This window comes from Staurois parvus, unplaced genomic scaffold, assembly GCF_062004578.1.
Source record: "Staurois parvus isolate SC_StPar_1 unplaced genomic scaffold, SC_StPar_1.0 ptg000684l, whole genome shotgun sequence".
NCBI lineage: Eukaryota > Metazoa > Chordata > Amphibia > Anura > Ranidae > Staurois > Staurois parvus.
The window spans coordinates 2,593,855-2,620,747 of record NW_028318480.1 but is presented as its reverse complement, the minus strand read 5'-3'; the positions used below and the strand labels follow the sequence as shown (position 1 = coordinate 2,620,747).

Here is a 26,893-nt window from a genome sequence, read left to right as displayed (position 1 = left end):
TGGCTAAGCTCACTGACTGTACTGCACTACACAGCACTACAAAACAGCTCCCCTTTCTGCTTCTCCATAACATAAGGGAAAGGTACTGTATAGCCCAAAGAGATAGCTGGATACAACTTAACTTATAGGTGGGCAGCACAGGCTGACTGTAAGGAAGTTGTCCGCTAAGCAATTTCTGGCAGGATCAACAGTATTTTTCTTCATTTATGTAAATATACTTTATATACTTACACACCACATACTTTTAAGGACCTAAGCTTACATTGCAGAGGTGTCTTGACGTGTGGCCTTACATGTGTACCCAAATATATCCAACAAACACCTCTTTGTTTATCCAAAATGTTAGAACAGTTGAATTAGGTCTTTTTGCTGACTAGATGGATTGAGTGTTAGGTAATTTTTTTTTCAGTGTATTGCTCTATATATGCACCTTCCTTGTGCTAGTTATGAATTGACCCGAGTGCCTGCCATTTCTTTAGCTATAAAAGAATTGAAAAAATTCTTAACATGAAAATGTGATTTCTTCTCACAGAAGAAAATGCAACATCATTGTTGCCTTGAAGAAAGGATTGTCACATGGCTGTGAAATATCACATTTTCTTCTGCGACAAGAATATGTGTTCTCACATTGAGCTACTTTTGAACTGAGTTGTTGTGGCTGAAAAAATGGCACCATTTATTTTTATGCTACCTTGTGTGCATTCACTGTGAGGTATTTTGAAAAATATCCTAATGTTTACCACACTGGAGAGATTTCAGGACAGAAGAGGAAGTGAGGGGAAGTTTTCCAAAGGGGCCACTAACGGGAATGAAAGCCTAAGAGAGGCACCAAGTTTTATTCTCTGTCCAAAATTAAAAGAAAAAGTATTTGCTAGAGATGGATTTTGAAAATTCTATCAAAATCCCCTACTGCCATATTGCACACAAGTTTTTTTAGGAAAAAGTTTTTTTGATTTAGTAAGAGTTTTTTTTAGAACTTCAGACTTCTTTTTCTGGTATTTTATATAGAGCATTTATACTTGTAAAAATGAATCTTTAAATCTCTGCATTTCACTAGTATCAAGGATGCCAGTTCATCTACTGCCACATCTTAATCATGTCACTCACCTTTCACGGGCCCTTTATTGTGACACTGCTTGCAGACACGTACAGGGGATATTCCCCAGCCTCGGTCAGGAACAGGCATAGTCTGATTGGAGCAGTTGTGACAGAAACCTTCACCACAAGATCGACAATGATGCTTCCTCTCAGTTGGCATGAATTCTTTCTTGCAACCATGACACTCCTACAGAAGGATAGAACATGGCATGAATCACAGAAGGAAACAAAGAAAGCCGAGGAAACACAAGAAAGATGCAGAGAACCATGTCTGCACAACAGTGCACAACGCATGGATCCACCTGTCTGGGTGCCACAGCACACTGGGGGAATTCAATAAAGCCACTGCACCACTTTTCTGGCATTAATCCCTCGTTAATGTACTGTGCCAAATTTATGAAGCGTCTGTCACACTATTGGTTCTGACAGGGACTCTTGCACCAAATTCAGACAGATCTAAAATACACCACTTCTACAATGTAGAGCATTAAATGTGGCAACCACAAAATTAAATACTGACAGTTTGTATATGTGAAGGTGGAGCTAATTAAGACCAACTCTCTTTTGGTATATAGAGAAAAACTGGTCAAAATCAAGTACGAGTTCTAGTCAGGTACATGCATTTTGATGCAGTCTATTTGGTACCAAAATCTGCCGGTGCCAGTTTTTATAAATTCTAAGGACTGCATTTTAAAAAATACAGCAGGTCCTGTTTTGTCAGCACTGTACTGTAATGTGTTGACAATCCATTCAAAATGAATAGTCTGCTTAACGTAACGCATCTCAACATACAAAATTGTGTGTGTTGCTGTATACTGCATTGTGATGCGAATGGGCCCTGATTCTGTTTTGAGTAATATTGGACAGAATGATCAGGCAGTATGGATGCCTCTTTATCTGATTATTATAGAATGATATACCTCAATGAACAAACATTTCCAAAATGTCAGCTCACTCCTAACAAGTAAAAACCATTGCAAGAATAAGATATGAATTAGTGTCTCAAATATCTAAATTACAAGGGACAGAGCTGCAAACCTCTACATACAGTCTTTTCTTCAACATTTCCCTGCCTGAAGAATATACTTCCTGCATATAAAAGCCACAAACTTAACGAATATCAGTTAGGGACTTGTAATTAAGCACCAGGCCATAGAAAAGGCTTCACCTAAAATAACTGGAGTCAGCAGAATGCATGCACAGAGGCCACAGTGGGCAGTAAGGAGGTCTTAGAATAAAAGGTTGTGTGACACCGAAGGCCAAACAGTGAAGACCACTGAAACCATGTGACTTTAAGTATATATTATTAGAAAATAAGTCAGCACAGGAAAGGGGGTTGTGAAGGAAAAAGTGCAACAGAATCCAATATAACCTATACATGTTCAATGATATGTAAGCATTCCAGGATCACCCAGAGCAGCTGAATTCTTTTCCTGCATGTGCACCAATCTCCGCAGAAGGGAAAATGCTGCTCTGTCAGTGTATGAACAATGAAGGAGCACTCAAGATGGGGCAATTCACTTTCAGTGCATGACATTTCCCCAGGGCTCTTGCAAGCCATCAAAAAAAGAGATCTTAAGAAAAATATCCCATTAAATGTGTTTCTAATATCACCCAGCATCCAAGGCCATATATAGTTGACATAGTCAATGCCACTTTGAAGATTAGCTGTAATGTATATAAAATGTGTGGATATTTTTCGCATGTGTATAGATGTGTCTTTTTCCTAGTTCTGCCACACAGCAGTTGCCTTGATCTTTTGTTGCTTCTGAACAGCTTGAATTCAAAGTATATTATACTCTGTTTACAGCAAGGTTTCTCAGCCAGGGCACCATGAGAAGTCTCCATGGATTCTGCCACAATTCACCATTGTCGCGGATTTATATCCCCACATCAGTGTTCTCAAAGCATGCGGATGCAGTGGTTTGCCTAGTGCTGGAGAGCTCTCTGCGCTTCTGCACCCAGTACTAGAAAAAGTCACTTCTGCCAGGCGGAGTGATCTCAAAACGTGATTTAGAAGACAGAGTGGCGTGAGAGTGGGTTGGATGTAAGATACGTAATTAAAGCAAAACTAGTTGAGGGCAAAGGCAGTGTTAATTATCCTTTTCATGCTGCATTATGAAGGGGTTAAATAAACACTGTTACTGGCCACTAATGCAGTCCAAAGGGATTATTAACCCTGCCACCAACCACCAATGGGAACTTTCTACTAAGGGTTCCTCCAAAGTAAAATAATTGATAAAGGCTATTTAGATTGTAGACACATGGAAACAAAGTATCCCATAGATGTGGCAAACAATCTACATCAGCCTATACCAATTAACCCTACAACTGCCATTATCATATTGCTGAGATTTTGAGGCTTTGTGTCATTGAGTGTTCTTTAAGCAGGCCATAGATGGGTTGAAAATCAGCCGATTTTTCATCCGACAAAAAAAAAAAAAAAAAAAAAAAAAAAATCGGCCAATTTTCGGGCCGTTAGTGGGTTAATAGGTCGGCCATTTTTCGAGATTTTGGCACATTTTTTTAATTGGTAAAGTCGGAAAAAAAAATCGGCGATTTTCTCTGCAATGATCGGCAAATTGGCCGATCTTTTTACCGATAAAAATTCTGCGCATGAGCCGTGACCTGCAAGAAAAAGAAGAAGAAAAAGAATTCCAGTCCGCTATTATATTTGACATTTAAAAGTATAGCGGTTGCAACATTGTATCTATTTGTATCCGCATAAAACCATCTGTATCAGAAATGGATACAAATAGATACAATGTTGCAACCGCTATACTTTTTAATGTCAAATATAATAGTGGAGCTCTCTGCAGGGACAGAAGTAATACTCCGCTATTACAGTGAGGAACAGAAGTATTTGAACACCCTGCGATTTTGCAAGTTCTCCCACTTAGAAATTAAACTCACAATTCACATTGTAGGTGTATTCCCACTCTTAGAGACAGAATTAAAAAAAAAAAAAAGGAAATCACATTGTATGATTTTTAAAAAATTATTTGTTTTGTACTGCTGAACATAAATATTTGAACACCTAAGAAACAGAAAGAATTCTGGTTCTCAAAGACCTGTTACTGTGCCTTTAAAAAGTCCACATCTACTCCACTCATTAATCTAACTTAGTAGCACCTGTCTGAGCTCTTTAAAGATACCTGTCCACCCCACAGTCAGTCAGACGCCAACTACTACCATGGGCAAGACCAAAGAGCTGTCAAAAGACACCAGAGACAAAATTGTGGACCTCCACAAGGCTGGAAAGGGCTACGGGGCAATTAGCAAGCAGCTTGGTGAAAATAGATCAACTGTTGGAGCAATTGTTAGAAAATGGAAGAGGATAAATACGACTGTCAGTCTCCCTCGGACTGGGGCTCCATGCAAGATCTCACCTCGTGGGGAATTACTGATGATAAGAAAGGTGAGGAATCAGCCCAGAACTACAAGGGAGGAGCTGGTCAATGACATGAAGAGAGCTGGGACCACAGTTTCAAAGATCACTGTTGGTAGAACACTACGCTGTCATGGTTTCAAATCATGCATTGCACGGAAGGTTCCCCTGCTCAAGTCATCACATGTCCAGGCCCGTCTGAAGTTTGCCAATGACCATCTGGATGATCCAGAGGAGGCATGGGAGAAAGTCATGTGGTCAGATGAGACCAAAGTAGAACTTTTTGGTCTAAACTTCACTCGTGTTTGGAGGAAAAAGAAGGATGAGTTGCATCCCAAGAACACCATCCCTACTCTGAAGCATGGGGGTGGTAACATCATGCTTTGGGGGTGCTTTTCTGCGAAGGGGACAGGACGACTGTACTGTATTAAGGAGAGGATGAATGGGGCCATTTATTGTGAGATTTTGAGCAACAACCTCCTTCCCTCAGTCAGAGCATTGAAGATGGGTCGTGGCTGGGTCTTCCAACATGACAACGATCCAAAGCACACAGCCAGGATAACCAAGGAGTGGCTCCATAAGAAGCATATCAAGGTTCTGGAGTGGCCTAGCCAGTCTCCAGACCTAAATCCAATAGAACATCTTTGGAGGGAGCTGAAATTCCGTGTTGCTCAGCGACAGCCCTGAAACCTGACAGATGTAGAGGACATCTGTGTGGAGGAGTGGGCCAAAATCCCTGTTGCAATGTGTGCAAACCTGGTCAAGAACTACAGGAAACGTTTGACCTCTGTAATTGCAAACAAAGGCTTCTGTACCAAATATTAACACTGATTTTCTCAGGTGTTCAAATACTTATGTTCAGCAGTGCAAGACAAATAAATTCTTTAAAAATCATACAATGTGATTTCCTGAATTTTGTTTTTTAATTCTGTCTCTCAGAGTGGGAATGCACCTACAATGTGAATTTCAGACCCCTCCATAATTTTTAAGTGGGAGAACTTGCAAAATCGCAGGGTGTTCAAATACTTCTGTTCCTTGCTGTATATTTGCCGACCGTAGACGGGATGAAAATCGGCCGATTTTTTTACCGCTGGTGGTAACGTCGGCCGATTGAACGACCGATGTATCGTTTTTGTTTTTTTTTTAAAAACAGCTGGTTTTCGCCCCGTCTATGGGCTGCATTAGAAACCAGTTTACTGTAGCTTGATGGATGTTGTCTGACTGCCAAAAAAATTCTTATATCCAATTACTTTCATAAATTACTCCAAAAGGTATTAAGCAGACAATGTAAGATGTGATAACATAACCCTTCCACCACTGCCAGACTTCACAGCTGACCAACAGTCCTCTGAAAACAAGACAGACAATATTCTTATTTATGCAAGTTTCTAAAAGAAGAACTGGCTGCATTTTCCATAAAAGATTAAACATGTTATGTCCCTAAAGCAAAATTCTGATTGGCTGCTCCTGACAGTCTTTTTTTATACATTAGACACTTTAAAAGGAATATGTGTTTGCCCATGCATTGCAAAGGAACAGATTCATTTTGGAACCCTCTTGCTCAGCAACACATATTGTTCTTCACTTGTCAAATGCTCTGTTTTGCTAGCAGAAGTGAGGAAAGAAGCCATGTATAAGCCCCAAATCACTCCAGTCAGGGGTTACCCAGGGCTGGGACTCTTTCAGCCTCCATGTAAGAGCACTGGGTCAATCACCAAACACCATCACCGCCACATAAAGTGAGTCACATATTCATTCATTCCAGGAAGAACAAGTTGTTTTAACAGTTCCTGGCAGCTGAACAGAGAGGCAGGAAAGTAAAAGAAAGGTGAAAATGTGCTGCTGGGGAAGGGGGAAACTGTTGCTTTATCCTGCATTGGCAAAGTGCAGACTTGCTTTATTAAATAAGGGCTGATGTTTTCTGAACTTGGAGCTTGAAAGCTAGCCTTTTAATTTAAATATTGCTTAAATAACCAGCATAGATAAAAGGTGTCCACTCCAGGAAAGGAAAAAAACTTACAGTAATCTCAGCATTTGGTCGCCAATAGTTGGGAGCCACATTATCTATCAGCCATGTGGTGACCACGTTGGTGGGCCCGGCGCTGTACTCATTCACAGATTGGAAGACTAAGTTTACTCCATCAAGCACACGCTGTGCTGCATTGTGTTGGTCCAGTGAGTAAGAATCAGTCTGTAACAGAAAACATATTTACAGGACTAATACACAGTATACTCTGACTCAGCCAGAAGTCTGATGCTGGTCTAATGAATCTGAATCTTTTCTCCACTCTGATGCTCTGAAAGCAAACATCCTGGCTAAAAGCCTGCACCATCAGACAGCTATAATTATTCAGAAAATGTCTCATCTGTGCCCCATCTGAGTTGCTTTCACCTTACAAGAAGGCCTTGGCATCTTAGCCTACAACGTATTGCTCACCTGGAGTGTCCAACTAGCAAACAAGAGTGGACAGGGCTTAAAACCATCAGCAGACAGAACTTATGCTTTGTGGCCTCCATTGCAAAGCAAATGTGATTTCAGGCAGCCACATAGCAGGCTTATCTGGACATGACAGGTAATAGCTAAGAGCTTATAGCCTTACTCAGAGTTTTTAGCTTATAATGGTATTAAATTACAATGTAAGCCTTAAAGTGGTTGTAAACCTCAGATATGAAATATGAACAAAGCATATCCCTTTATAGTGTGTACTTGTCTCTTTCTAGAGCATTAAGTGTAATTTCTGTCTGCTACTTTGTTCCTCTGCTATCAGCATGAATCACGTCTGAAAGGTCTTCCTGACAAAAAGAGAAACATGGTCACAGGGGAAGTACCTCCAGCAGATTGACAATCTCCTGTGAGCTGTGTAGAGGAGGGGGAGGGGGGGGGGTGTCTCTTCCCTCCAATCAGCTCTCAGAGCTTCCCTCACTGAGTTCTGCAGTGTGTAATTTCAGTGTAATTTCAACTCTCCGCCCCCTTTTTCTGAACTTTCAGACAAGCTTTATAAATTTTGCACTGACTGGATGTAAGGGAAAGATGGCTGTAGATATTAGGTACAAAGGAGGATTTGTTTAATCTCTGTGTAATATCTGAAGCCAGTCACTTCACTGGGTATATGTGAGGGTTTACATATACCCAGTAACCAACTCCTCTTTTCTGTAAAATCTGACACTGTAAGACAGGGTGGTGAAATACAAATGATCTACAGAGTTCAACCTCCTAAACTATAGCTGAACTGTCACTGCCTAGTTCAGTGGTATAGCCTATGTGCTACTTTTTTTCTTAATGTTCAACTGTAGGCAGGACATATTTGTAGGCAGGACATATTTCCTATCAGGCAAGCTGTGTTCCTAAACTAGAATGTATAAATAGTGCTCGTCCCATATATTATTTTTAAGTAAGCACAGGTTTTGGAAATATTCTAGTATATTTAAAGCCAAAACTAATTTTTTTTAGTTTTACATAAAACAGGGATGGGTTAAAACCTCTATCTGTTTTTTTATGCCTTTGTCTTGCTGGGGAGATTTCCCTTCACATGCTGACCTGGAGCTGCACCAAAGATCCACAGCACAATCTCCCTAAAATGATTGGAAGACTACTCCTTACCTCTTGCTCACATTACAATGCTAGCATTTGCATTACCTTCTACTTTCTCTCTTGGTGACAGGGGTCAGGACAAATAGAAGGTAAAATTATGCAGTAGGACACAGAGAGCAATAAAAACTTGGAAGAGGGTTTAGTCCTTCCTTACTCTAATACAAAAAAGTTCTGCCTTTACATATATACTTTAATACATTTTAGATGTTCATTGCTAAGGGAATCTGTCTACATACAATATACAGGGATCTTCAAAATGCTCACAAATGTTTCCCACTGGGAAGAGTGGATACCTTAAAAGTCTGCATACACAAACACTTTGTTTTTTTGTTTAACCACTTGCCTACCAGGCACTTATACCCCCTTATTTACCAGGCCAATTTTCAGCTTTCAGCGCTGCCGCACTTTGATTGACAATTGCGCGGTCATGCAACATTGTACCCATATGAAATTTTGATTGTTTTTTTCTCACAAATAGAGCTTTCTTTTGGTGGTATTTAATCGCCACTGGGCGCTTTACTTTTTGCGCTATAAATTAAAAAAAGTGCAAAAAATTTGAAAAAAAAAAAAAAGTTTATTTGTATCTTTTATAAAATTTTTCAAACAGGTATTTTTTCTCCTTCACTGATTTGCGTTGATGAGGCGGCACTGATGGGCACTGATAGGCGGCACTGATGGGCACTGATAGGCAGCACTAAAGGGCACTGATAGGCAGTACTAATGAGGTGGCACGGATAGGCGGCACTGATAGACAGCACTAATTAGGGGTCACGGATAGGCGACACTGATATGCAGCACTGATAGGCGGCACTGATAGGTGACACTGATGATGGGTACTGATAGACGGCACTGACTGGCATCACTTCTGGGCACTGACTGGCGGCACTGACTGGCACAACCCCTGGGCACTGACTGATGGCACTGACTGGCAGCACTGCTGGGCTGCACTGGTGGGTGGCACTGGTGGGCAGCACTGGTGGGTGGGCACAGGTGGGTGGCACTGGTGGGCACAGGTGGGTGGCACTGCTGGGCACATGTAGGTGGCACTTCTGGGCACAGGTAGGTGGCACTGCAGAGTGGCACAGGTGGGTGCACTGCTGGGCACAGGTGGGGGCACTGCTGGGCACAGGTGGGGGCACTGCTGGGAACGGGTGGGCGGGGCTAGTGGGCGCACTGCTGGGCGGAACTTGCGGGTGTCACTGCTGGGCACCGATCATCAGGGCACTGATCATCAGTGCCCTGATGATCGGTGCCGATCCCCGCTCTGACAACTGCCGGTTCTCGGCAGTACTTTCCTCACGATCTGACAGCGTGAGGAAAGTGCAGCCGAGAACCGGCACTTGCATTTCCCTGTGATCAGCGTGTCATTGGACACCGCTGATCACGTGGTAAAAGGCCGGTGGGATCGGCCTTTCACCACATCACGTGATCAGCTGTGTCCGTAGGACACAGCGATCACGGAGATCGCCGGGTGCGCGCCCCCTGGGGCGCGCAGGAGAGCGCGTTCTGGGAGGACGTCATATGACGTCCACTCAGAACTGGCCGGCCGCGGTGAAGCCGTCATTCGGCTATGCGCGGTCGGCAAGAGGTTAAAGCATAACTAAAACCATCAATTTAACGGTTTCCCAAAACAACTGCATTCAAGGCATGCCATGAATGATATCAGTTACAGTTGCTTATTTTCTCAACTGAACTGTCAAGACATCAAATGGCTGGTGTCATAATAAATCACATGAGCAGCACCAATCAACTGCAGCTCAAACAGTGTTTAGCACTTCTGCCTAATAACACTGGGGTTATCAGTTCGAATTCCAACCCTGGCACTACCTGCATGGAGTTTTGCATGTTCTCCCTGTGCCTGTGTGGGTTTCCTCTGCGTACTGGATTTCCCTCTCACACTCCAAAGATATGCTGGTGGTAGGTTAATTGTCTAAATTGGCCCTAATATGTGTATGTAAGAATGTGAGTTAGGGACCTTAGATTGTAAGCTCCTTGAGGGCAGGGACTGATGTGAATGTATGTATTTAAAGTGCTGTATAAATTAACAGGACTACATAAGTATGATGGTAGCTTCCTTGGCTGTAAAGGATAGGAGGGTTTGGTTCTGCCTTAGAGCCCTATTCCAGGCTTAAATGAACTTAAAATAATTAGTTTGGACTAAGCTGGTCCACATGAACTATTTGCTTCACTAACAGGTTAGCTTGCTGTCAGCACTGTATAGACTGTATGTAGCATCAGCTCCATACATTATACAGTGCTATGCTCCGGCAGGAGGACAGAGACTTCCCATCCTGCTCTCTGAACAATATTGAGTCAGATTCAGAGCTACTGTACCATTCAGGAGAAGCCTTTTACTTTCTTAAAGGCTTCAACAACCACATCTGTACAACTGTCACCTTTACTCTGACCAAAGACATGATCAAACTAGAAAGCATCAGGTAAATGGGGACAGTGCTAGACATATCTCAGGGAAACAATTAAAATTGCGTGAAAACAAACTTCAGCCTCATATTTCTGTTAATAGCCCCCCAAAAATTGCTGGGGCTTCTGCTGCAACACATAAATGTGATAATCACTACATCAAAGCCAAACTTTTTCAGATTAAACAATCACCATGGTGTCTACAGTTACTTTTACTAGCAATTATTTACTTCCAGCTTTTTGGTACTTTCTGAAAACCACAAGTTGCCTTTGTATACTGTAAGAAGAGAATTATATAATTGAATGGTCAGGCAAAAATTGTTGTATAAAAAGGTAATTTATGTAACACAGCTAAAATAATAGAAGGCATATTTAGTGCACGTATAAGATTTATAAATAGGCTCTTAGACAGTTTTATTCAAGGAGAAGAATAACAAATTTTCACACTATCTTATATATAAAGAATATTAACTTTAATGGCTGTGGTGTGTAGATGCAGAACAGAACCAGGCTAATCCAGTGTTAGGTAAGCAGCCTAGCTGCTGCTGGATGTTCAGGAAGTAATAATGGTTCATGCACACACATAGAGTTGCTTACTAACCACAAATCATCACCCTACTCTAATATACAGCCTAACAAAATAGGATAACATCTATTTACCTCTGACCAGACGTGCCTAACTTCTTGTCGTACAACAGATCCATCCGGGTCTCTATTTCCATACCAGTACTGCCGGCTACGATAGATAATCCCACAAACACGACATTCCAAGACATAGCTGCAGTTGAGAAACACAGAAGTTCTGAATCTCACTATATTTGTCAAATTTTGAAATATGATTTTCAGTTTTAACATCATGGGCTTTACGTAGCAGCTTAGCAAATGAAATGAGACCCAAAGACCCATCATTTCTAATCACAGATCAGTTTACACCAGGAGTAGGCAACCTTTGAGTGGTGGAGATAAAGCTGAACAACTTGAAAGAGTTTAAAGATCACTGGGGTTTGATGCCCTTTTTTAAAGCAGAAATGAACTAGCAAGGCCTAATTAAATAGTAAGGAAAAGTAAGAAGATTGTATAAGAAAACAAATGTCACTGTAAAACTATAAACTTAGCCTACCTTAAAATTGGACAGTGTCAGTTAATAGAGCAGTGGACAGGTTGGTGTTAGTAGGGCAGAGGATGGTGTCAATAGAGCAGTGGACGTTGTCAATAAGGCAGTGGTTGCGTCAGTAGGGCAGAGCTTGGTGTCAGTAAGACAGTGGATGGTGTCAGTCAGAACAGCAGTGGACATTTTCAGTAGGGCAGAGGACGGTATTAGTAGAATATGATGTCAGTAGTATTTTACTTTTATTATTTTATTTTTTCATTATTTATTTTTGCATTATTAACAAAAACATTTTTTAGGAGCACTTTTGGGGGTTTAGTGAAATTGTCAGGAATGGACTGGCCAGCAATAGTGGGACTCACCTGCCTTATGAGCTGCAGTACCAGGGCTGGCCAGTGGGTGCTCCCAGCAATCAGAGACTCAACCTTGCAGCCAGTCAAACACCTGGAACTAATTATACTGGTGTATTTAAGGGACATTCAGACCTGCAGACTCTGCCTTGGTGTGTTTTTCCTGGGCCCTGTATCTTGTAAACCTGCGTTCCTGTTCCTGTCTTGTTGCTGACCCTGCTTGATTCTGACCTCTGCTGACTTCTCCTGTTCTGATCCCTGGCTTGTGACCCTGACCATCCCTCTGCCTGACCCTCTGTACCACGCTGCCCGCTACCTGCTGAACCAGGCCTGTGACCCCGACCATTCTCCGCTTGCTCCCCCTGTACCTACCTGCCCGATTGATATTGACCCGGCCTGCCTGACGACGCTTGCATGCACTGTTATCTGTGGGTGGTTTGGTTTGGTTTGTTTGCACTGTGTTATGTTTTAGTATTGCCCTGCGTTTATGTTTGTATTGTTAGTGTTAATAAATTACATTGTTTATAACATATCTGAAGTCTGCGTTTCCCTGTGTCAGTCACACACCTCTGGTCTTACCCGGGAGCCCTGACAGAAATATCAGGGGTCAAAACAGACATGTGATGTTTTCTGAGACAGAGAAAAGGACTGGAGACAGAGATTCCCCAGTTCCTTTCTCTGCAGCCCCAGCTGCACTGGACAGTGAATGAATGTGAAGCACTCTGTGCTGAGCGGCTTCCTGTTCATTCACAAACTGAAGCACAGTAAGCACAGTTTACTATGCTTCAGGTATGATTGAACGTGGTGAGTGATCGGTACCGTTCACTCACTGTGTTCATTCAGAAAAGGAATGGAACGATAAATGACATACTTCCCAACCTCTTTCCCTGCTTTTCATCCTAAAATATCCCCCGCTGCAGCTGGGGGGAAAAAGGAGAAGGAAAGCCAGCAGTGCTGCAGGGGGATTGGGGGGAGCATACAGAGGTGCCCTGCAGCAGAAAAAAAGAGGAAAAGGGACAGGTGGGATAGCAGGGGCGCCTACTGCAGCAATTCTCTGCTTCCACCAGTTAGCCAGGCATAAAATATGAATGTAATTGTTTCAGGAAACTGTTAAATTGATGGCTTCAGTTCCACTTTAAACAGCGGAACTAAAGAGTCTGTGTATGCAGACATTTTTGGTATCCACATTTCCCAGTGGGAAAAATTTGTGAGCATTTTGGAGATTTCTGCATATTACTGTAGACTGATCCCAATAGCAATGAACATGTAAACTTTCTTAACGTATATAAAGGCAAACTGTTAGTATTCACCTTTATGTTGTGATATCATCTGTATAACAGTACATTAAATGAAGATCAAACAAATTACAACTTACCCAGACCAAGCAAATTTCGCTAGGCCCATCAAAGGACTGTCTGAAGACGCCACAGTTTTAGGGATTACAGTCAACTCTCTTCCACCCTCATAACATCTCTATTGAAAAAGAAGCAATATTTATTTACGCCTTGGATGGAATGAACCACTTGAATAACTAAAGTATCTATTTCCCTTTTTACCATAAAAAATTAAGAATTAGATTTTGTCATTCAGTAATCTGGCTTCGAGAGCATAAGACAAAATTCTGCACCATTCAACTATGCTACCCAGCAAAGGAGGCCTAAAGCTGTTTCTACCATTGTAGCAAAAGCAGACATTTTTATTGTTACTGGTATCTCCATTAATTCCTTTCTTCCTGTTGATTTAACAGCCATCAAACAGAGCAGAAAGGAAAGTATTTGAGTAATGCGACACTTACCTTACAGATCAGAACTTTATTATTATATTCATGGGCAAACTGGCACAAACCATCTGCCTGGTGAGGGACTCCATCCTTCATATGATTCATCCTGTTCTTGCAGCGTGTCCTGTGGGTTTTAAATAAATTGTTTACAAAACACAGACTTATGTACTGAATGACACGGAATACTGCTGCTCCAAATTCATGCTGCATAAAGGGGTGGCTGACATTTTACGACTCAACAAAAATCAACATAAACATCTCTAATTCAGAGTCCATGGAGCGGTTGGAGGATCCATACTGGTAGCAGTGCCCTATGGAAGTTACTTCGTAAGACGTAATATTATGCATCATACATGTGAGTAGAATACTGGATATTGTTTCATCAATAAATGTTTTGTAAGGATGCAGCACTATCTCTTTTTGGCGTTGATCTGATGGAGGAGGACAGCTAGGACAGTGGAGGAGACTCATGCTCATTGGACATCTCATATCAGTCCACATAAGGGACACATGCTATATATGACCTCACTTAGCGGTTTGGTCATATACAGCAGGTGAGAGCACATCCGGTGGAGGAGTACACACATCGGCTTGCAGTGTATAATTGCAGTATTTGTTATTCAAGCATTTCTGGAGACAAATAACCATAGAGAAAGCCAATGCATGGACACTGATTTAGAGATGTTTATGCTGATTGTTTTTATTTTAAACCAGCAGTGAAGCGCAGCACTTGATTGATATTTAATGTTATATAACGCATTTTGTATGGGAATTTGCATGATGTGAGTGATTCGCAATCTCACTATTTGACAGAGCAGCTCACAAGATTTTTGCACTTTATATTCTGACTTCAGAATAACTTTAAATTGTGTCAGAATGGCCACTTGTAGGATCCATCAGGGAACATGTGACAGGGTGGCAACAGAGGAGCACAGCTGGAGAAAGGAAGCACCTGAATAAGTTAGTCCAGGATCACCAAGTATTATTTTAATAAAAGCTGCAAAACTGAAAAGACTGAAAACAACTTCTGAAATGACATTAATACTTATTAGTGATTTTATTGACTGGTTTTAGATGTACTTTACCTAGCATAAAAAAAATGTTTCTAATGGCCATTAGTCATGGGCAAACAGGACATACAGTACTTACTGCATGAAAATACTAACATACTGAGAAAAAGAGTCGTGCATAAGTATCCAATGTAGGATTAAGGAAGGCTGAGTTATTCTGTGACATGAGTGCTCAAAAGTGCACATATGGAAGGCACACAAGGGAAGAGGGGGGTGAGGTTTTAGCGAGGTGGAGGGCCTTCCATCTGGGGATTCCAATAGGAGAGTAGTGACCACTGTATATTGGCATACTAGGTACTAGGTTACTACTAGGTTACTAGGTTGGAGCGTGTTTGTGATTTGGAAGTGCAGAGAGACGCATCATTATGATAAGTAATGCTTATTTGTTTACAGAGGTGATAAAACTAATAGTGCTGTTTTTTGGTAATTGCCTTCATCACAAACACCATGTGCTAAGAACAGCATTTGATATATGTTTGCTGGCTGGCTTTCCTGTGTGGTATGCGGACCTTCTTTCATCATCTTGTTGGCAGTATGAGTTTAGGTACAGCAATGATGTATGGATAATTACTGTCTCTGTCTTTGGTCCAATTAAATAATCTGACCTGACTCTATGATAATATATTCTTGGACATAATTTGTATGATTACAGAGCAATAAAGGGATCCTTAGCATATCATGCATACAATGAACGTAAAGGTGATGAAATTAAGGTGATATTGCTGTTTATGTTCCTAAGGTATATGCAATGATGTATTATTAGAGCAAATAATGGGATGCCTGCTCTTAGCTTCCAAATTGAGGTTGGGTCACTAAAATAGCTGGACTCTCACCAAACAAAATAATAATGTATATAGTGGTAAAGAGTTATGGGGTTAGTTAACATGCTTAAGCTGCATTTTCCTCTTGCAGCTACTGTCCTATGTTAGGAGTTTTTTTCCTAGGGGTTCAGGGTTAAATCCAAGTATAGACTTGTAATACATGCCTTCAGTGGGCCACTGTCCTCTTAAGGTAGTAATATTATGATTTCCTTTGCTCTACAGTTTAATAACTGATTGTTAAGTGTGTCCTGCCCAAACATATTAAAAACCTCACATATCTATTATTATAGTCCTAATCTACCATACCTATTGATGGTCTGGTGAGTGTCCCTACATCTGCCTTTACTTTCTGGGGTGATTCTAGCTGTGCAAATGTTGTTGGGTTTGTTGGATAGACATCCAAAATATACGTACATGTTATATTTTAAAGGATATAAATGTAAATGTAAGATCTTTAAGTACACTTTGTATGTGTATGTTCTTATTGTTTGTTTCATCTGTCTTAGACATTACCTCCAATGACACTCCTGATGAAGCAGCTCTATACTGATTGTGAAGAACACGGAGTCAAGCCATCTCCTGCTCAGCATCAGAATAGGCTGATACATGTTTATGACTCCATGAATATTTAAGTGGATATGAGGTAGGTGGGCAGTGATAATTGGGTAGACATTTATTGATGTAATGTCCAAGACATACAGAGATATCCCCTAATTTTATACAGGGATTCTTTTTTATTGTAAAATTGTTATTTTAACAGAATAACAAATAAAATGCTTTTTATTATTTAATTTCATGCCTGTGTAGTACTTTAAAAGTCCATATCTTCCTTGCTCGATGATTTCCAAGGATTTCAGGATATGGTGCCTTACATAACCCCAAATTATACACAAACAGAAGGTATGCTCTATGCAACAGTCATGCGCTCTCCACCTAGTGCAACCTCAGTGTGAAAGTGTTGTACAAACCTACTCCAATGATGTCGGATTCATTTGTTTCCCAGTAAGAGAAGTAAAGCTTTATTAATGCATCCATATCTATGGTCTGATGTAGCTAAATTGCTTTCATGCTGCCATCTCATCTCAATCCTTTCTTGACCTTGCCAAATCACACATAAAAATAATCTTGAATGCTGCTTATTTACTTTAATCTGCCATAGATAAGCTGTATAACAAATATAACTAAAGATTATCTAAGACTTATCTGACAACCATATTATCCATTTGTCAGAGGCATTTTGTATGAATAACCCTTCTCTGGTCTACCTTACACAGAGCAATGCAGGCCCTTGAATGCTCTGGTCTAGGTAATGATTTCCACCATTAAATTTTAATCTGTGTTACATAAGAGCACCCCAAGACTTGAATGAACTTAGACAAAGTTATTAAAAATATACATAAACCCAAATCACTAATATCTCATATAGGCTTTAAAATATTAATTGCATTTTAAGTCATTTTCTATCCTTATAAATTTTCAGCTTTCATTAAATTAATACCTGCTAATTCTGCCATGAAGGTCTTTGTTTGGGCACTTCCTGTTATAAAGGTGACAATGCTCCACCTCCCAACTGTGCTCCTTTATTGTCATCATGTCACTATGTCACACAGACTTCCAATTTCAACACACATTACACAAACATGGTCCACTCTTGTCACCATCAGAAAGCTAGCCCTGAACATTGCCATGCAGCTCTCACTGGAGTACATGCATGTAAACAAGAAAGGGCTGAGCACTAGCGTGCAGGTAGGAAGAAATAAAAAAAATATAAACAAAAAAAATTTTTTAAAAGTATTTTAAAAACTGGTCATGGTACACAGAGGAGAACTTATCAAAGCTGGAGCAAACAGAATCTGGAACAGCTGTGCTATCTATCATTTTCAAAGCTTCACTGGACAAGCTGAAAATAGAAGCTGACTGGTTGCCATGTGTAGCTGTTCCAGATTCTGTCTGCTTCAGTTCTATTAAATTCACCTCACAGTGTTTTAAATAACTTAATGTCACTCAGTTAAGGTTTACGTTCACTTTAAAGGGAACATACAGTGGTTTGGTATATCTTATCTTTTATTATGGTCATTACTAAAATATATTCAGGGGAATTCAATAACAGCACTACCAACACTTTTCTGGCACTATGACCCTTTAAAATAGCCTGCACCTTTATAAAAATCCATACTACCTATTCCGATATTTTTACCAAAACAAGCCACTTCTTAATAGCGCCACCTTTTACAGAGCAGCATTTTTGCTGTCGCTTCACTCTCTCTCTGTCACTGGATGTTAAGGATGCTATCGGCTTCACAGATGGCAGGCTCCTAGCAACCAGTGATGCTGCAGTGGGTGAAGCCTGATGGGGAAGCTAAAAAACGAATTCCCCATTAGTTCCACTCTCTTCTTGTAATTGACAGCAAGCAGTGGTGATCTTTGCCAATAGCAGACTGTCTAAAATTATGATACATAAACGAGCGCTGGAATTGTGTACAGGGAGCAGCTAGCATGAAAGGTAGAACCCCTAAACCTAACATGATATTGGTATAACATATCTTGAGAATAACCCTGATATTAGGGGTTTTTTATATTTATATTTTTAAGCGCTGCATGCTGTTTATATAATAGCAGACTGTCTGTTGGCTATGGATCACCCATTGTCTACTGTCAATCACGAGCTGGGGAGCGAGTGTCTGTGAATCCCCATCAGGACCCCCTCCAATACAAAACCTTCCTGCCGCTGCAGCTGTCTATATAGACACTCTGGCCTACCTGTCTTAATGAGATACACAAATCTGTTGGCCGCACCGACATTTGTCATGTGGAGGCACGAAGAATTCTCAGACATTATAAATTTCCCTGATTAATAATACTTTTTTGGGGTCGTTTAATCAAAAAACATTGCATATAATTATTTTTTACTCTTATTTTCAGCCACCCCTTTTCCAGGCTATCCTTATCCGATTTGTTGAAAAATGCCTATTTGTTACTGATCTCAACATCTCAAGGTAAAATACACACTAATAACTGCCTGAGAGGAGCGACTCATCGCCCTCTTTTCAGAGTCTGAAACCAGCTGTGTTTATTTGAAAAAAAAAATGTTTTAAATAAAAACCCAAAAGACTCTAGACACAAAAAACAGTATATAGTAATACCTCGGTTTACGAATTTAATTCGCTCTGCAGGACTTTTCATATAGCGAACAATTCGTAAACCGAAACGTCGTTGATGTCACATGGGGCGGGGTCACTCGGGGGATGTCCCCGGGTGGCCCCGCCCCTTACATATTTAAGAACTGTCAAACCATCGGAGCAGCCAGAAGGCTGGAAGCCATCGTTGGAAGCGGAGCCTTTTTTTGTTAAATTCTTTTTTTGGGTCAGCGGCAGTGATGGCGGGCATCGTGATTGACATTGGATCTACTGTGGGGGATATTTTTTTTAGTTTTTTTTTTAATAAAAGACTTGTCAAAGACCGTGTCCTGTCTTTTTTCACACTACACTTTTTTGTTTTTTGTAAATGAGTAGGGGTACCATGTACCCCATACTCATTCACATAGGGGGGAGGGGGGGGCGGGATCTGGGGGACCCCTTGTTAAAGGGGGCTTCCAGATTCTGATAAACCCCCTGCCCACAGACCCCCACAACCACCGGCCAGGGTTGTGGGGAAGAGGCCCTTGTCCCCATATATATGGTATAGTACTGCTTGGACCTTGAAGAAGGGGACACTCCCTGAAAGCTTGTCCTCAAAATTATATGTTAGTGTATATAAAAAAAAAGTATCACGGACAGTACTCAATTGTTTCATTCATAAACCAAAAATTATGTTAACCGAGAGGTATTAATGTAATAACTTTTATAGATTTGTATACGAGATTGACCACAAACCATTACAATTTCCATTTAAGGTTCATTCACACAGTCCTGAGGCCCGTACAGCATCTGGACCAGTGTAGGGCTGTATGCATGTTAGTCAATGGAAATGCAGTGCCTGTACAAGCTCATCCACACATCTGATTCTGACATGTATGCTGGGACAATGTACGGCCATGAATGCCCACTGTCTGTGTTTGGGGCTGTGCACCTATCCCTGCATGCCTGTCACATTTAGGTGTGCAGGTGAGCCTGTACAGTCACTGCATCTCCATTTACTAACATAGACTGCCCGCATGCAGCTCCAGGATGCTCCAAATGGCTCTTGCACACTGTATGGGCCTCTGTGCCAGTGTGAATGAGCCCACAAAGTTTCTATTAAAGATCTGGAGCTGTGAAGTATCTAGATTACCTGCAACTGAGGCACAGCAGGGAACAGGTAAAGTATTCATCGGGGAAGAAAGAGGTGATGTGAACCTGATCATCTGGAATATCCCCAGAGAATCGCTCACTTAGACTCTGCATGGAAAACACAACAACAAAAAATTAAATCCTATATATTCCTCCTCCACTGACTGAGGAATAAGCAAAGTGAAAGTGTAAGTTAGGAAATAAAAGCAATGTTCTAACTAGTTATGTTAAATTGGGCATATAATTTAACTTTCTGAAAAAAAATACACAGTATAATAGACATTTCTGTGACCACCTTAAAACAGACCACTTGGCTTGACTTGCCACTCTGTAAATTATAAACTCTTTAAGAAAATAAAATGACAGTTATGAAATTATGTCATTTTTTTTCCCCCAAACCTTTTTATATCAGGTCAAAAAAAGCTAAAAAGCAGGATATATTTTTGACAGATTGACAACCACCCTCTTTAATCAAATGAGGATATCAGTTAAAACTAAACCCAGCACTTAAGATTCACAAACTAGATAACTCTTTTCTACATCATGAGGACAGCATAGACCATGCAGGAAAAGAGCAGTGGAAGTTTTCACTGCATCTTAAGAAGGCCATACATGGATCGAAATTCAGACAGTTTAGCAGGGACCAGTCAAATTTTGATCCGTGTGTAGCCACTGCAGTTAAACAGAAGTAGATCTTTTTCAACTGCCCTGTTGGAAAAAAGATGTTTGGTCAGTGTCTTCAGCCAATGGCTGCATGCTGATCTGTGGGAGTCTCCCCACTGTCAGAATACAATAGCACCAAGGGGAGGATTCCCCCATCCATATCGAATGTGTAGATGAGGGAATTGGTTTTGTTTTTTTTTTTTAGCTTCCTGGCTGAACCAAAAAAAAAAAAATGAAGAGTATATGGCCTGTTTTATGCACAGTTATTCTTTCCCAGTAAATACCTACTCAACAATGGAATGCTGATGAGAAGGAGTGGCCACTTACAATAAAAAAGAAAAAAATAATCTAACAGCAGTATCTTCTGGTGCAGAAGATCCCAGCACAAGATAGATATGTATTCAAATAAACAAGTTATGTTTATAGAAGGGTTAGTATTAAGGTTATGTTAGGGAGAAGGTTATAGCTAGGGTTATGGTTAGTATGAAAAGATGCCTTCAGGCTTGGGCATCCATCTCTCTTGATGACAAAAAGAAACAGTGGTAATCACCTGGGGATGAGAGCCAAAATACTATATTTCCAAGTTATACCTGTAAGGCTGTGAAAACATGAGATAATGGTCTGGATGAGCGAGTGGATGTATCCATAACTAGCTTCTTCACTCTGTCCATTAATTGAGAGAAGTCAGTGGGTGGGACTACAGTTTTTGTTCCCACATAGTGGATGGAGCTAAAGGCTTCAGGAGGAGTCCCCAAATCATGGAAACGTTTTAGTAAGTCTGTCTCTGCCTGGCCACGGACCTTGCTTCCTGCAGGGAAGGAGAAAACATGGATAACATAATGCCAGGGAAACCTATACCAAAACAAGATTAAAGGCTAATCCAGCTAAAAACTGTTATTTCAAGAATGTATGGACATCTGTGAGCTGAATCACCCACTGGTCCCCCTTTGCCTTCAGAGGCTCCAGCAGTGAGATCTCACTGCCAGAGTTCCCAACTCAAGTACCCAACCTGACTCCCATGTCCACATCATGGACTCTTAAAGTGTTACTAAACCCACAAAAGTAAAATCAGTCTGTATATGCAGTGAAGCATGCTTGTTATACTCACTGTGGAACCTAAGGAGTTAATCCTCTGCATTGTTTAAAAATGCGGTTTGATTCTGACTTCTCTGATTCTACCCTTCTCCCAATGTCTCCCTCTTATCTCCTGATAAGACATATCGTGTGGAGAGACTCTGCACATGCTCAGTTTAGTGTGCATTTTTTTTTCTTCTTGGGAGAGTGCATGTGATCAGCACAGGGCCAATCAAAACTGTCCAGTCCAGACAGAGGTCAGGGGTTTTTCATCCTCTAAGAGCAGAATGAAAACGCCTCCTACAAACTTTAACCAGTGCTCTGCTGGACACTGATAGAAGTCACTAGACTGCTCTAACTGCTGATGAAAAAAGGTATTTAGCATTTTATATTTACTAAAATAATTGCATTTTCATGTAGTGTGTACTGTGGGAGACCAAATATAGTGAATGTAGTGTCCTGGGTTTAGTAACACTTTACAATTAAAGGGAAACTATATGGTGTGTTTAATAATCAATATTTTGAATTACTGTGACGGACTTAAAATGTGACTTAGAATTGCTCACACCAGGCAAAATGTTTGGACCAATAAAAACATGCTGTTTTCTTCTTGGTACCTGTAAAGGGGTGTTTAGCCCCCCATGTTGTACTTCATGTACCCTTGTTCTGTTTTTATGTGGACTTGCCCTTTGTAAACCTGTAAACTTCAATAAAAATTTACTGAACCAGAAAAACATGCTATTTTCACAAAACCTGTTCCCAGTACTGTACTGCATTGAAGCAATTTGAAATCATTGGAAAAGTTAAATAAATCTCATCATGCTGAAAATCTCAAGAGTGTTCCTATAATTGCAAGGTTCTGAACAAGCTTTAAATTTAAGTTAGACTTTCACATGCTTGCTGTACTATATTACTGTAGCTGGATTTGCACTGTTCTGCATATGTTGCAGCGCATGTGGTAATGCACACATGCAGATGTGAGTGGGCCCACAGTTTTCCTTTCAGAGCACAGTAAACCCCAGCTCATACATGTGAACCAGCTACACAGGAAAGAATGAGATAATTGCTTGAAATGCCCTCACCTGCTTCAATGATGTTGATCTCTCACTGGCTGAACCAAAGAGGTGTTGCTGTTGAGCAAAATTCTGCCATGGTTTGGGCCACAAGGAAGCAACACCATAGAAGCAGATAAGTGTTCTCTTGATGAGGTTTCATGAAATGGCCCAAACCTAAACGTCTATAAAATTCCTGACAGTTTGCAAAAATGATTGGGTCATTGGAGATGACTGGCCCAGGCCTATTCTGACACTTTTTTTTGTTAAAAATTAGCATTTTGTTGCTAGAAATTTACTTAGAACCCTCAAACTTTATATATTGTTTTTTTAGCAGAGGCTCTTGAGAATAAATTGGTGGTCATTGCAATTTTTTATGTCACAGTTTTTCATAAATAACCCAATTTTTTTGTAAAATATGAAATATAATGTTAACCCGATTAAATAGAAACTTAACATGTCACACTTTAAAACTAGAGAGTGACTGGTGCTAATAACACCAACCAATGCTTAAGTGAAATGACTAACAATATAGTCCATCATAGTGCAAAAATGCAAATGTATGCAAAAATCTTGTGCAAAAAATGCAAATATCTGTGCTTCAATTTCCACTCCAAAGATTATTTTTCAGTGCTTGTGTGACACTCAGGTGGAACAATATCCACAAGTGGCCAGAATGCCTCCTCACTGCGACCCCTAAGGGCCTCAATGCTTTATACAGCAACTAATTCCACACCATATGGAATCGCATGCAACTGGTTCCAATGGCTCCACTTAAACTCAGCTCTGGATCTCCCCTCAAATGGTGGTCCCCGCAGTATAACTCATAGGTACATGCCATTAAACCAGGGCCACTCAGGTCCAAAGTTTAGAGTCTGAGTCTCAGCTGTCATAATGCCTTTTATTCCTTTACGTTTTTTTTTTTGTTTTTTTTTAACGAAAACCTCTCTCTCAGCTTGAGAGGGGTTTTGCAGGCTGCCATCTGGCTATAGGCCAGGCAGGAACCTGTTAAAAAACATTTTTTTAATTATTTTATAATTTTTTTATTTTTACACTGTCCTTTTAATTTTTTTAATCACTTTTATTGATATCACAAGCCGTGTAAACATCCCTTGTGATAACAATAAAGTATGACAGGTCCTCTTTATGAAGAGATCTGGGGTCTACAGGACTTTTTACGTCTCTGTTTAAAGCATCACTGATCAAATTCAAGCTTCCTAGGCAGGTTTGAATGTAATTTACGTATGTGTCTGAGAAACTTTTTAGGAATGACAAATTTGCTATATCAGGCTTACTGTACGTGTAAGAAAACAAGGAGCCTGCAATGTGTGTGTTCAGGAATATTTCTTCTGAAAAAAACGTGTTCTCAGTTCAGCATATTTCCAATTAAAGGGAGTGTAGATAGGGACACTACAGCTCTGCCTGGATGAAAATGTCAAGAGCAGGTAGGTTGTACCTCCTGTATGTACCTCGTGGTTTCTTTTTTTTTTCGTCACATGCTTAAAGTGATTGCAGACATATTAGTACACTTGCAACAAAACAATTGAGTACTGTTGATATTTTTTATTTGTAGTAACAGTTACATTTTCAGGACAAGCTTTTGGGTGTTCTCTTATTCGCAATACAAAAAGGAAGCACCCCAAAATCTTGTCCTGGAAATTCAACTGTTAGTACAAATAAAATAAGTTTATGGACAGTATTCAATTAACTTTGTAAGTGTATCTTTAATTTTGGAAATGTCGGAAGACTTGATTAAACAACTTCGTAATAATGGTTTGACCCTGGCTTCTTACCATAACCCAGCAGATCAGTCCGAGAAGTCTCATGGAAAATTGTGAGGGACGGTCCAAGACTGGACAGTGTTACCTCCAGCCCACAGCGACTAGATAAGGCCTTTAGCTCAGGAGTGAAGAACTTCAAATAAGCCTTTGAGGCGTTCCCCAAAAACTGAAACATATCGTTGTGTAACCTCTCTGCCCTTGTCCTATAAAGCACTAGATCCGACACAGCCAGAACCTTCAGCAGGAGACGCAGGCGTTGGTTCTGTTTATCTGTGGCCCCCAGAAGACCTTCAGTATCCAGCAGCACCAAGGACAATTCTGGGTAGTATGAAGCCCATACCCCCACTGTGCAAGAGTCCTGGGAGGGAGAGGTCCTGAAGATCTCCAGACCCCCAAAAAACATGTGGTTGAGAGTGTGTGACTTGCCATCTCCGGTATTACCGAAAATACTGAGAACTTTGACAGGTTCTTGTGGACTACATCCAAGTCTCTTGATAAAGTCAGCCACATCTTTTACCTGCAAAAAAGAAAATGGATTTTATTTAGCCACATTATTGGATGTCATTCAAAGCATCCAATATTGTATTTGATATTGCCACATAATTGAAAAAAAAAAAAAACTTGTTCTACTTGTGTTATACTACAGAATTATTTCTAATAAACCAAAGGTCCTGCACTATTGTTCATGTAGGGCTCTAACAGCACACCATTGTTCTGAAAAAGGATGTATTCACAAAACAGAATAACACATAAATGCATATATCTTCCCTTAGGTCGCGAAGGCAGCTGAACAGAGGTTGTACACATGGCACACCCATGATGCTTTGCTTTGCAGCCAAAATCACCCCCACTTTCATGTTTGGTGGTCATCAAATGCAACCCATTCAAGCAAATGGGGCCTCGCCACAACTGCATGCAATATAAATAGTTGCGGTGTGTTGGAATGGTATTTATAGAGTTAAAACAGGCAGAGAGGAGGCAATATATATCACCTCCTGACAAATGCCAGGGCAAAATGCTTTTCAGAGGTGTGGCATTAACAGCCTAAGGGCTCATTCAGACAAGTGACAAGAACCTCTCCTCTGATCTGAGCCATTCTCTGCTGTGTGTGAATCCACCTTGGATCTGCATGCAGGCAGCCCATAGAAGATGATGCAGATGCAGCAGCTGCATGGACACAGTCACATGTCAAAATTTGACATGCAGGCAGGAGCATGGATCTGAACGCAGGTACTGTGCATTCAAGTCTGCACCTGTTCCTGTCCACATGTCAGATTTGACATGAAACTGTGTCCATGTAGCCGCTGCATCTGCATCCAATTCTATAGCCTGCCTGCACGCAGATCCAAGGTAGATTCATACTCTGCAGAGGATGGCTCAGATCTGATTTCTTGAATGAATGAGCCCTAACACTACTTTTCCTGTCCCATGGACTGAAATGAACACCTCACCCTTGCAGTTCAGGGGTGACCCCAGTGTAGGGTTGCCACCTCATTCCTTTAAACATATGAATGACACAGGTTCTGGGGCTGATTAAGGTGGTAATTAAACTCACTTAGTGCCTTATCTGCATTAAATTAGCCCCAGAACCTGTATCATTAATATGTTTAAAGGGATGAGGTGGCAACCCTACCCCAGCACTAGGATATATATATATAAAAGTATATATCTCCTCTCCTGTTATATCCAGGGAATAATGATGTTTAGTGAATGTAGTTTGTTCAGCAGTAGAGCGCAATCTTCTGCCATGTATTGTGTGGATCACAGAGTCTGTTGTTGTGTCCTGACTTCGGGGAAGTCACGTGCTGGATGAGGTGACACAATGGTGTGCATCCTCCATGCATCCCTCCCTGCCCCTCCATTGTATTCAGCTCTTAAAGGGGCAGCACACTTCTCACTTTCAATTAACCACATTGTTCTAACTACACCCGATATACTCCGTACATAACGAATGTGTATACAGAGCACACACAGTACACCCCACTCCACCTACCTGCAGGGTCTCCTCCTCATCTACCAGCAGGAAGCTGAACTCCTCCTCCTCCTCGGTCGGGCCCCTCTTTGGGGTGAGCGGGTCCCCCAGAAGTACGGCGGACATGGCGGAGGGATCACAGTCCGAGGACAGGGTGGACACACATTGGACTCCGGACTTTCACTTTCTATGTTTACATTACATACCGGGCGGCCGCACTGCCATCTAGTGGTGACTTGGTTTATTACAACAATGACGTCAGGAGTCTTCCTGTCAGGGCCTCAGTCCCATCACATGACACCGACCTCCGGTGACAATGACACCCCAGGGAAATATAGCATGAAACATAAACCTGATCCTTTCACATCTTCCCTCAAAATGTACCTGCACTCAAGAACAACTATGTAATATATTGCAGCTCAGGACATTTACACCCCATTAACCAGTCCTCTCCC

General features: G+C 41.0%; 1 protein-coding gene across 1 annotated transcript in view; it reads right to left on the bottom strand.

The window, feature by feature from the left end:
- LOC149447501 (zinc finger FYVE domain-containing protein 1-like) overlaps window positions 1-26,655 on the bottom strand; it is a 34,828-nt gene extending 8,173 nt beyond the window's left edge. Inside the window, exons 1-9 of the mRNA XM_089652523.1 lie at window positions 26,460-26,655; window positions 24,479-24,983; window positions 21,150-21,367; window positions 19,898-20,004; window positions 13,753-13,861; window positions 13,333-13,430; window positions 11,160-11,277; window positions 6,507-6,677; window positions 1,108-1,285 (exon numbers count right to left, since the gene is read on the bottom strand). Of these exons, the coding sequence (XP_089508649.1) occupies window positions 1,108-1,285; window positions 6,507-6,677; window positions 11,160-11,277; window positions 13,333-13,430; window positions 13,753-13,861; window positions 19,898-20,004; window positions 21,150-21,367; window positions 24,479-24,983; window positions 26,460-26,564 (1,609 nt within the window). The 5' untranslated portion in view covers window positions 26,565-26,655. The remainder of the gene's footprint in view (window positions 1-1,107; window positions 1,286-6,506; window positions 6,678-11,159; window positions 11,278-13,332; window positions 13,431-13,752; window positions 13,862-19,897; window positions 20,005-21,149; window positions 21,368-24,478; window positions 24,984-26,459) is intronic.
- Between the last annotated feature and the right edge of the window lie 238 nt (window positions 26,656-26,893).